The 11,481-nt window shown below is 43.6% G+C and overlaps 1 protein-coding gene across 1 annotated transcript; it reads right to left on the bottom strand.

The window, feature by feature from the left end:
• Window positions 1-4,535: 4,535 nt before the first annotated feature.
• Window positions 4,536-4,907, bottom strand: LOC142853046 (histone H2B variant L1-like). The gene has a single exon (XM_075977989.1). It carries the CDS (start codon window positions 4,905-4,907, stop codon window positions 4,536-4,538), a length of 372 nt encoding a protein of 123 aa, XP_075834104.1.
• Window positions 4,908-11,481: the final 6,574 nt, after the last annotated feature.

The following is an 11,481-nucleotide window of genomic DNA, read 5'->3' as shown; positions in this document are numbered from 1 at the left end:
GTCCTCTCCTGAGCTTTAAGTAAGTGCTGGTGGACTACATGAGGCCGTCTGACTCTTGCCAGCTTTCCTGCACTTGGAGCACTCTTATGATAGCCTCATACGTTACCCTGTAAAACGGCTGGCCGCATACCGCGCAGTTACTTGGTTGTGCTGAGAACACACCGCCGAATGACTTGGAACTATTCATTAAGTCTTCTGGGCCAGAGCCCCAGGGAGTGTCTAGTTGGCAGTTCATCTGTTGTTAGGCACATCACAGTAACTGCTACGATTTTGCCTCCTACTATCTTTCAGAATTGTCTCTTCTTTTTTTCTTTACTGCATTTGCTGCCGCTGGCTTGGTTCAAGATGACCACAATTTTATTGTCGGGTGACTTTGACTTTAAAGTCAGCACTATTTTTGCTTGTTGGTGTGTGACATATGATGTATATACCACTGGTTTCAAATGATCACAAAATCCGTATCTGTTCATATTGTGGACAGTAGAAAAATCTGTTTCCTGTGACTTTTGAATCTATTTTTGTACTTCCAACAATCTTCCAAAGTCACATCATAGACCCAGCAGACTAATAACAAGCAGGCTCTCGCCATCTGCATTGTGTTTCTCTGAGTAAAGGGCTGCGAAGTGACATGAAATTTCATTTTGCCACAACATCATCTGGCAATACACAAAGCATCAGCCTCCATTTCTGGGTTAATATGTTTTTATTTAATAAGTCTGTTATCATCTTGATGCTAACTACATTGTGTGGCAGTCAGTGATCTTCTGGATGTCTGTATTAGAATTAAGTTAGCGTATGAATGATAATAATTCAAAATAATACTGGCATAAATAAGTTAAATTTCATTTCTCTTATGTCAACACAGGGCAGCCATGGCTGGAAGGGCAGTTCAATCATAAGAGGCCTGCATCCTCTCAAACTTGTGTGTTCTGCCGTCTTAACTGCACAGCAATCGAGGGACCTGGGCATCAAACTCAGGCAGCTGGGCTTGATTGACAGTAAGTGCCTTTATCTGCTGAGTCATCTCTCCAGCATCCCTCAGCATTCACTTTCAAGGATACACACTAAAGCATTGGGAGCAGGGCCACTAATAGATATTTGTATACTGTAGGGCCCGGGTCTACCCTTGTTTCTGGGGTTCATCTTGAGGACAGTTTCTGGTCAGCTAACTAAACATCCTGTTTGTTCCTGTGCTCCCCCCTGCCCTGCCTGGTGATAAGCTGTAGGGCCTTGACGCCATCGTTAGTATGGTCATTTCTCACCTGCCTGGGCGGAAATCCTGTACAGCAGCTAGGTATATAAGGATTTCCCCAAGGTTGAATAATTGGCATTCGGCTGATCTCCTTCGAATGACCCAGGTCTCTTTGTGTGTTCTTTCAATCTCCAGGCCCTTGCCCAACTCGTGTATGGTACAGTGGTGCGCGAACTGTACCAAGGGTGTAACACAAAATCGGGTGTTACAGTATACCATGTTCAGAGCTGCACTACTTACAGAGGCTACAAGACTACAACCATGCATCAGTAACTGAGTAAATACATGGTGTAGGATAGATGCCTTGGAAGCTCTCCCGCTGAGTGATATGGTGGATCACAAGTGGAATGGTGCATAACTTCTCCTATGGGGGACCTGGAGGAGTCAGGCGCACAGGGACGAGGGGCAGAGTGGGTTTGTCGCGACCCAGAAGAGGAGAGAATGGGGAGTTACTGTTTAATGGTACAAGGTTCTAGAGATGGTGGTGGCAACCATTGTACCGCGGCCACATTATTCAATATATTTTACAAAAAAAGGTTTAAATATTCAAAAAGTAGGTATTTTTACACATACACGTTTATATAATTAGACCTGAAAAACAATTGTATCTCCAGGGATCACCCCTCCCTATACTGATCCTATTTTGAAATTCTATTGTTTAAATGCTTTAAAACATATGCTGATTTGGAGGGCATGTATGCAACTCCCTTCCCCCAAAGCTCATACCTCAATCTGGAGGGGAATTTTCTACGATTAGATCATTACCTGAATTGCAAAATGTGGTTTGCATTTTCTCTCCTTATTTCAGTGATTTGAAATGTCAGCTATGCACCTTTTCTTTAAACTGACCTATGGTGAGAAGCTTTGAGAGCCCGATGTACTAAAAGCATGAAAGTATACAGCGTAAAATCTGCCCTTGGCAAACTTCTCTTCTCGATGGTAGATCCGGTCTTTCGAGCAATGCACTGATAAGTGATTTAGCTGTTGAGGGGTTCTTTTAAAAAAATCAATGGATGAGCCAGGCGGTGGTGGCGCACACCTTTAATCCCAGCACTCAGGCAGATCTTTGTGAGTTCGAGGCCAGCCTGGTCTACAAGAGCTAGTTCTAGGAAGGCTCCAAAGCTACAGAGAAACCAAAATATAATAATAATAAATAAAAATTAAAAAAATAAATCAACAAACTTATTTTCAGGTATTTTTATATCATCGGGTGGCCTTGTTGTTATGCAGACAGAATACACCATGCTAAATACGCAAACTAGATAACATAGTTTCTTGCTCCTAGGCAGCAGATCTGTACAGTACATTGCTGTACTGACCCCTGCAGACAATTTTTAACCCGAAGTTAAGTGCTTGTATGTCTAAACATAGAAAAGTACAGTAAACATAACAATAGGAATGAATAGCAACACTGTGACCTCACAAGCCTGCCACCACAAACATCAACTGTTGACCACAACCTCCTTTTGTAGGACTTGACTGTACTTTACGCTTTGTGGGCCATATTAGGCCTGTTGAATACTTTTCCTGTGGTTTTGTTTTTTCTTAAACATCTGTGCACAAACATAGAAGCCTCACTGAGCACTGTGGTGCTGTATAGAAAAGAGATCTGTGATATTCTCTTTGGCTAGAGTTGGCCCAGAAGCTGTAATTCTCTGACCCTCCTAGACCTCAGGGACTTTCTGTCTGTCATTGATCCTAGGTAGAAGTGGTCACAGGATGAAGATCACTTAAGCTGTAAGGTGCCCATCACCTCTGTCTAGAATAGGGGGAGCAGAGCCTGTTTAGGTGAGTTTTCAGAAACTCGGAGAAGGTAGATAGTGAACTCACCCAGGAGAAACAGAGGATGGATCCTAACCAAGAAGCAGGGAAAAGAAAAACAACATTCTCTCTTAGGATGGCCTCAGTTCCAACCCAAGAAGAGACGCAAGACAAGCGATTTTGTTTTTCTTGTGGAAATTTATGTGTCTTGTAATCAGAAAAAAAAAATCAAATTCCTATTGTCTGCTACAAGCAAATTCTTTGGAAGACAACCCGGCAACACCTAGAAAAGCTGACTACAAGCCACCAATGTCTCAAGAGTCCTGCTGTCCGCTGGGCGGTAGTGGCGTACACCTTTAATCCCAGCACTCGGGAGGCAGATCTCTGTGAGTTCGAGGCCAGCCTGGTCTACAAGAGCTAGTTCCAGGACAGGAACCAAAAAGCTACGGAGAAATCCTGTCTTGAAAATCAAAAAAAAAAAAAAAAAAGTCCTGCTGTCAAGGTATTTCCCCAAAGGAGCTCTTGTATGAGAATGTTCACACCCTATGGCCTAGTCTGCCAGACAGATCTGGGATTCTGTTCAAACCCAGTCCTTCCATTTAAGTGGGTGACCTCGGGAAAGTGGATAGTTCTCAGTACCTCATTTTCCTCCTCCAGGGGCTGGGGATAATTACTTAATCCTCACAGGGTTTTGTGGGGCTAAACAAATTAATATGCGTAGTCGTGTACCAAATGCTGTATGTTTCTGCTACCGTAGCATCTCTATTGGGGCTGCTCTATTAGCCAAACCAGAAGCCCTTTCGACCCCTGTCAAGAGAGGGCACATAATGAACTGTGGTATGATCACAGGATGGAGTCCCAGCCAGGACAAGGGAATCGGTAATCCAGACCTACCTTTAGCACAGGTGGGAACCTTAGAAACAAGTTAAAGAGAGAAACACACGTGATGTGAGCCTATCCTTGCAAAACAAAAGTGAAACTGCTGGCTCAGAGACACAGAGACAGCAAAGGACAAAGAACATCAAAGGGCTGGGCTGGTGTGTGGAGGGCTCTCAGGACAGCGGGTAGGGAGGTGGAGTTAGGAGAAAGCTTGAGAACTTTTTAAAAGTTACCCAAGCATGATAGCACTGGCCAATGTGGCAAATTAGGCCAGCCAGGACTGTGTAGTGAGTCTTTTTTTTTTTTTGAGACTCTGCCCCACGAAAGAAAAGAAAAAAAGAACTAAACTCAATGAATTAGGTAGTTCATGGAAGCGTGGGAATTGGAGAGAGAGTCCAGCAGTTAAGAGCACTGGCTGCTCTTCCAGAGGACCTAGGTTAAAGTCCCAGCAACCACATGGAGGCTCAAACTACCTATAACTCTAGCTCCAGGGGACCCAAGGTCGTCTTCTGGCCTCCTCAAGCACCAGCTAAAAATAACCACATATGTCAAACAGAACGAGAAAGAAGAGTGAAAGTAGCACAGACTACCGGCACTTCGATTTACTTTCCCCAAGTTTCAAGAAGGTTTTTGTACATGGAGCTTAGGAATGGACAAATCTGTAGACGGCTCTATTTCCAAAAGTCACTGCAAACATAGCCAGCTTCTTAGGTAACAGCTGATACACGGCTTTCTGGATATCTTCTGGGGTGAGGGTGCAGCGCTTCCTGAGATACATCAGCTGGCCAGCTTCTGTAGCAATGCGTTTAAAGATGTCATTGATCAGGAAGTTCAGAATGTCCACGGTGTGTGAAGACGTGCCTTTCATGGGTACAACTTCCTTCAGGACCCTGCATATGTAGCGAGAGTAATTTCCATGGCCAAAATCGATGCTGGAATAACAGGACTGCTTTCTTGAGACTGGTCTTAGACGTCTTTTGATGTGTTGGTATCTTTGGATGATGGATTTGGCCATTGTAGATGTTGTTCTCCTTGCTGGTTAGGAACGGAGAGGAGAAGGGCCGGAGAATGGGAGCGCGCACCCTACTTATGGTGACATGTCACAGTCACATTGCCAGGGCTTCTCTCTGATTGGCACTTACTCAACCTATGTCACAAACACTTAGCAACTAAGCTGACCTGTTGCTGAGGACAAGTTGGCTGGCTCAGGCTTTCCTGGGAGTGGGAGGGTGTTGAGAGGATTGATGCCGCCTTGAAGCAGAAAAAGGAAGAGCTCAAGTTTTCTGCTTTTCTTCCCCCCCCCCACCATAGCAATTAACATGCATCCCATACACTTCAATCAGAATTGGATAAAAGTTTGTCAAAGTGGGAGACTGGTAAATAATAAAGAGCAAAGATATTAACTCTCTTGTAGAGGTCATTTCTTATAAAAAACATGCATGAGTTCACTTATAATCGAACAAGCAAACCATTGCAAATATAAAGAAAGTGATTGCTTTGTAATACAAGTAGCTGTTACCCTGTTTTAAGAATTGGGACCCACCCACTAATTGGCTATCCAATATCAAACGATTGACCTTGAACTCATACGCATATAAGCCACTGTAGTAATTTGGACGGCGGCGGGGCTGGGTCCCCAACACCCCAGCCGCCTGCCCGGCTATCTTATGCCCCGAAATAATTACACAGACACTGTATTCATTTAAACACTGCTTTGGCCCATTCCTATCTAGCCTCTTCTAGGCTAATTCTCACATCCCGATCAACCCATCTCTAATAATCTGTGAGCACCGGTCTTACCGGGAAGATTCTAGCCTAAGTCCATCCTGGGTCGGAGCTGGGGCATGTGGGTCGGAGCTGGGGCATGGCGTCTCTCTGAAGCGTCTGCTCCAGAGAGGAGAGCTGCGGAGTCTGACCTCACTTCCTCTTCCTCCCAGCATTTTGTTCTGTTTACTCCTCCCACCTATCTCCTAATCAATGAGAGCCAAGCAGTTTCTTTTAATTTAACCAATGACCTTCGTCCATCATTTCCCCTTTTTTGGTTTAAACAAAAAAAAAAGGCTTTAACTTTAACATAGCAAAATTACATATAACAAAACAGTTATCAAGTAAAAATTACAATAATCTTTATCATAACTAAGGAAAACTATAACTATAACTAACTATTCTTAACTCCATCAAAGACTCCAGAAAGATACAATACTACATAAGCAAATAAGAAAAAAGCAACTTTTAAAACTCTAGAAATGACAGAGACATCTCGCTGCCTGGACAGTCACCCAAAGTTCCTCTGTACCGTTGGGGCATCCATCTTCAGCCTTCAGGCCCATGGTATCCAGCAGACATTTCCATAAAGCAGGAAAATTCAAAGTCAGTTCAGTCACTATCTGTTGTGTCCTGCAGAATGTCTCGCAGAATCCTTCATGAATCAGGAACCCCGAAAGATCATCTCACCTTAGGCAAGTTCAGCAGTCCCCTCTCTGTGGGTTCTCTTTGTCCAGTTTATGCAACAGTCCAGGCAAGAACAGTTTCTTGCCCAAATGGCTATCAAACTCCATAAGGATCCTCTTCGATGCCCATCTTCCTCTTGAAGTAGATTGGTGCTGCCAGGAGCAAAGTGTCTTATTGTCATGAAAAGTCCTCAGTTATTAAAACATTAAATGTCCTATTCTGTAATCTTTGAAAGACATGAAGAATGTCTATCTAAAATATATCTCTATATATCTAGAAAATCTAACTAACATGACTACAAGCTTTACTGTTATCGATGATTATCCATTAACAACCTATATTTCTTAATTATACAGTACATATTTAAATGAACTACACAATAACAATACCTTAATCAAGATCAGAAACACTTATACATATAACAAAATTGACCTTAAAATCCATACCAATGCAAATTATTCATACCTATATCATTTCCCCCTTTAAATGTAAAAGAACATTTATAAACAATATTTTGGGAACATGGGCGCAGTTTTTTCTCTCCAAACTGCTTCCTGCTGAATGGGGGCGTCGTTAATTAGGTCTTTCATGGTATAACCTGTGTGCCAGGGTCATCTCAGTTGGCAGTTGAGGGAAGCAATTTTCTGAAGGTGTTCACACCAACCCTTCAGGAGGGCGTGGTCCATCATACCAAATCGGAATAGAAGAAATCCATAGAGTCTCATCCTCTGTGAAAACAAAAGAAGACTCTCTCCAAAGCATCATATCCTTAGACCCAAATTCTGAAATCGTAATACCCTTATATCCATTCTGGTTTAGCTTGGCAGCCCATGTAATGAAATGTCTCTCTGTACTTAGCTCCTTCACAGTCAAAAATTTTAAAGAAAACACAATGTACATAATCCAGACTCTCTGCGAATTTTCCATTTTTACGCGGCTTATTTTTACTCTATCACTTTACTTTATTCTGTCTCTTTAAAGACTTTACCTTTTTTTTTAACATTAACTTTATTTTCTATATTCTTTTTCTTCTCTCTCCCAAGCCTACGTACATTCATCCAACAGTGTGACTCATTTAGTGGTCTGAATCTGTCCTATTGTGAATCTGCAATTTTTTACTATCCAGGAGCACTTTTGATTTGCGCCTTTAAATCACTAGGCACTTAAGAATCTAGGCTGTGACATTCCAAGGTTAACTGTTTGCTTTTTGAGCGTATATCTTTGACCTGGAATAACCCTGTAGACCAGGCTGTCTTTGAACTCTCAGGGATCCACCTGTCTCTGCCTCCCAGGCACTGGGATTAAAGGCGTGTGCTACCACACCTTGAACTCACAGAGATCTGTTCGTCTCTGCCTTCTAGGCACTGGGATTAAAGGCATGTGCTACCACACCTTGAAGTCACAGAGGTTTACTTTAAGAATTTTAACTTTTAGTCTGCATATATTTTTAACATGCTGTAAATTATTCAGAAATTTTCTCTGTCTTTGAATCTCTCTTTACTGTATATCTCTCTGTTTTTTGACCACATGAGTCTTTAATTTACCAAGCAATCTCAGTAGGACTAAAGGCTTGGCTTTGCCGGCTAAATCCAGTCCATTCCTTAGCTTTCCAGCCTCATGGCGGATATACAGGCTGCAGCCATATTTATAGCCACACCTCTATGGCGTTTCAAGGTCCCTGCCAGCCAGCAAGCTACAACAGACAACACTCAAGTCCTCTCTCGGTAGCCGGCCCTCCTGCCTCAAACAGTCAGAGTTTTCCCTGGCAGGATGGCCCAGAAAGCTGGCATTTTAAAACAACACAGGTTTGTTCCTGCTGCTGAGTCAGGAAAATTTCAAAATGGAGGATGTACCATTTTGTGCTAGCTCTGGGGCTACCAGGTAGGAGCGGCACTCAGCAGTTTAATTTTGAGACTGAGCGTGCAGCACAGAAATTCTTTTCATCCAAGTAACATCCAAATCTGACACGCAGAGCACTGCGCAGTCTGAAAACACGTCCCTGTATGGCGGCAGGAATCTGCCATGCTCTTCCGCCTGCCTAAGCCTGATTCTGCCTTCTGCCCAGGAGCAGGCGGGGAGCTCTGAGTCATCTTCACGGTCTCAGAGCACTCTCCTTCCGATCCCAAGCGGGAACACAAACATAAAGCCAGAGTTTGCACTGGCAGCACAGCCCCAGGAAGCCACTCTTTGAAATGACACAGCGTTTTTTCTGCTGCTGTTGCCGAATCAGGAAATCTCTCTACAGCACGCCACGAACAAACAGCAAAAATCTATGTTAAACTCTCTCTCCATTATTTTTAAGCCTTCTCAGGTTTTTTAAGCGGGTTTAGTCCATCACGTTGGGCGCCATTTGTAGTAATTTGGACGGTGGCGGGGCTGGGTCCCCAACACCCCAGCCACCTGCTCGGCTATCTTATGCCCCGAAATAATTACACAGACACTGTATTCATTTAAACACTGCTTTGGCCCATTCCTATCTAGCCTCTTCTAGGCTAATTCTCACATCCCGATCAACCCATCTCTAATAATCTGTGAGCACCGGTCTTACCGGGAAGATTCTAGCCTAAGTCCATCCTGGGTCGGAGCTGGGGCATGTGGGTCGGAGCTGGGGCATGGCGTCTCTCTGAAGCGTCTGCTCCAGAGAGGAGAGCTGCGGAGTCTGACCTCACTTCCTCTTCCTCCCAGCATTTTGTTCTGTTTACTCCTCCCACCTATCTCCTAACCAATGAGAGCCAAGCAGTTTCTTTTAATTTAACCAATGACCTTCGTCCATCAAGCCACACTAAACAGAATCAACAGATTGTATTCGTACATTTATGCATATTCATGTAACAATAATAGAGGTCACGAATTTGAGGGGGAATAAGGGTATCATGGGAGGGGTTGGAAGAAGGAAACGGTTGGAGAGGAAAGAGGAAGGAAATGTAATGACATTTAAATCAAAACACATAAAAAATGAAACTCGTCTTCTAACTATATATGGACATTAAAAAAAAACAAGAACTCAGTGGGTAAAGGTGCTGGCCACCAAGCATAACATCCTAGGTTTGATCTCAAGACTCATAATAGGAGCTGAGAACCAACGTTGGCAAGTTGTGCTCTGACTTCCACACACGCAGCATGACACACAGGCTTCTCTCTCTCCTCTCTGTGCCTGTGTCTCTGTGTCTGCCTCCTCTCTCTCTCTCTCTCTCTCTCTCTCTCTCTCTCTCTCTCTCTCTCTCTTTCCACACACACACACACACACACACACACACACACACACACACACACACACAGAAATAAGCATAACAACAGCAGCAGCAACAAAGCTGTTTGTCACCTTTATCTAGAAAACGAAGCCCAGTATTTAGTTAGCAGGGCAGGGCTTCCTATCACACTTCACATGCGCTGACCCCAAGCATGGAAACTCGACTGTATAGGTAGCGGTAGTGGGGGACTTCGCTCCCTCTCACTCCTTAAAAAAAAAAAGAAAGAAAGCAGTGTAGCTAGTTCTAGTGATATTGGTTTCTTAGAAGCAAGTGTGAACAACTGAAGAATTCAGAATTCCCACCTTTTACCTTTTAGATTATGATAGGAACTGTGTTTATTAACCTTCTGTGATGATAGCGTCATTCTTGCAGATTTTATAGTCTTAATTGCATGGTCTACTGTTGCTTGACATTTTACTTCTGTCATTAGCCAGAAGACATTTGTAGAACCATTCTTGCCTGTGGCATGTTGTTCATTTAAGAAATCATGTGCTTTTGTAAAATTTTACTTTTATGTTACATGCATTGGTGTTTTTGCCATCACGTATGTCTGTGTGAGGGCATTGGATCCCCTGGAACTGGAGTCATAGACAGTTGTGAGCTGCCATGTGGGTGCTGGGAATCAAACCCCAGTCCTCTGGAAGAGCAATCAGTGTTTTTAAGCACTGAACCATCTCTTCAGCCCATTCATTAAGCTTTCTTAATCAATTATACCCCTGAGTAAAATAAAAAAAAGGAATAGAAATGACTTTGACAATAACTCATGAGCATTTTAACTAATCATGGTGGCCACTGCGATTAATAGTCCCATTAAATGTTCTTCAATATGAGTGTCTGCATGGGGAAAGCAAAGAGGCCCATGTGTATTTTCTAGAAGGAGGGAAGATGGTATGGGGATAACTTTAAACTAGTTCTAATTCCTTTTTGAAAAATAAAATAAATTACGTGTGTGGGTGTTTACTGCTATGCATGCCTGTGTGTCACGTGGGCCTGGTGCCCAGGGAGGCCAGAAGAAGATACTGGACCCCATGAACTGGAGTCACAGACGCTTGTGAGCTGCCACGAAGGTGCTGGACACATGAACTGGAGTCACAGATGCTTGTGAGCCGCTGTGTAGGTGCTGGAAGTCAAACATGCAGCCTCTGGAAGATCAGCCAGTGTCTTAAAGTGCTGATCCATCTCTCCAGCCTCTGGCTCTAATTTCTGAAGACTGCAGGCTTTGTACGCAAATGTCCACTCCACCTTGCTCACCGTTTTGGTCTAGGCATGCTTCCTCCCGCTAAGGCGGAAGCCACTGCTTCCACTCTGCTTTGGTGTGATGGATCTTTAATAGATCTCGCTAACCTTGCTTACAGACTCCTCCAGATAGAATCACTCAGTTTACTGAATTAGAGAACAGCTTTATTTGCTACTACTTAGAATAGCTACCGGGCAGAGAGCATTTGCTTTGTCCCCATCAATCTGTGTTGTCGTTTCCACGACAGTAACACTCTGGCCTCTCCCTGTTACTCAGTCCTTGAGACAAATGCCTTACTTGACTGGGAAGGGGAAACAAGGTAGACAGGCCTGTCTCAGACCTTCTGGATTCTCTATGGGCAGCTCACTCCCATGAGGTCCCTTTAGTGGATCAGTAGGTCGTTCTGTTTAATTCTGTGCTACATCAGGAAACACATGTCCCATACCTACAGACTGCTCCTGGCATGACTGGTCAGTAAGAAAGGTGACATTTCGATCTCCATCTCTCCGGTTCTTTTGGCTCTCTTAGTTGGTCTTTGAGTGTGGAGATGGAAGCGTGTAATGTATTATAGTGCATAACACAGAAAGCTGCAAAGGCCAAAACAATAGGCTATAAGTTAGGATGCTGCTTACCAGCGTGCTCAGAAATAC

This window comes from Microtus pennsylvanicus, chromosome 6 (genome assembly GCF_037038515.1).
Source record: "Microtus pennsylvanicus isolate mMicPen1 chromosome 6, mMicPen1.hap1, whole genome shotgun sequence".
In the NCBI taxonomy this organism is placed as follows: Eukaryota; Metazoa; Chordata; class Mammalia; order Rodentia; family Cricetidae; genus Microtus; species Microtus pennsylvanicus.
The sequence above is the reverse complement of the archived record's forward strand: the minus strand, read 5'-3'. Positions and strand labels throughout refer to the sequence as shown.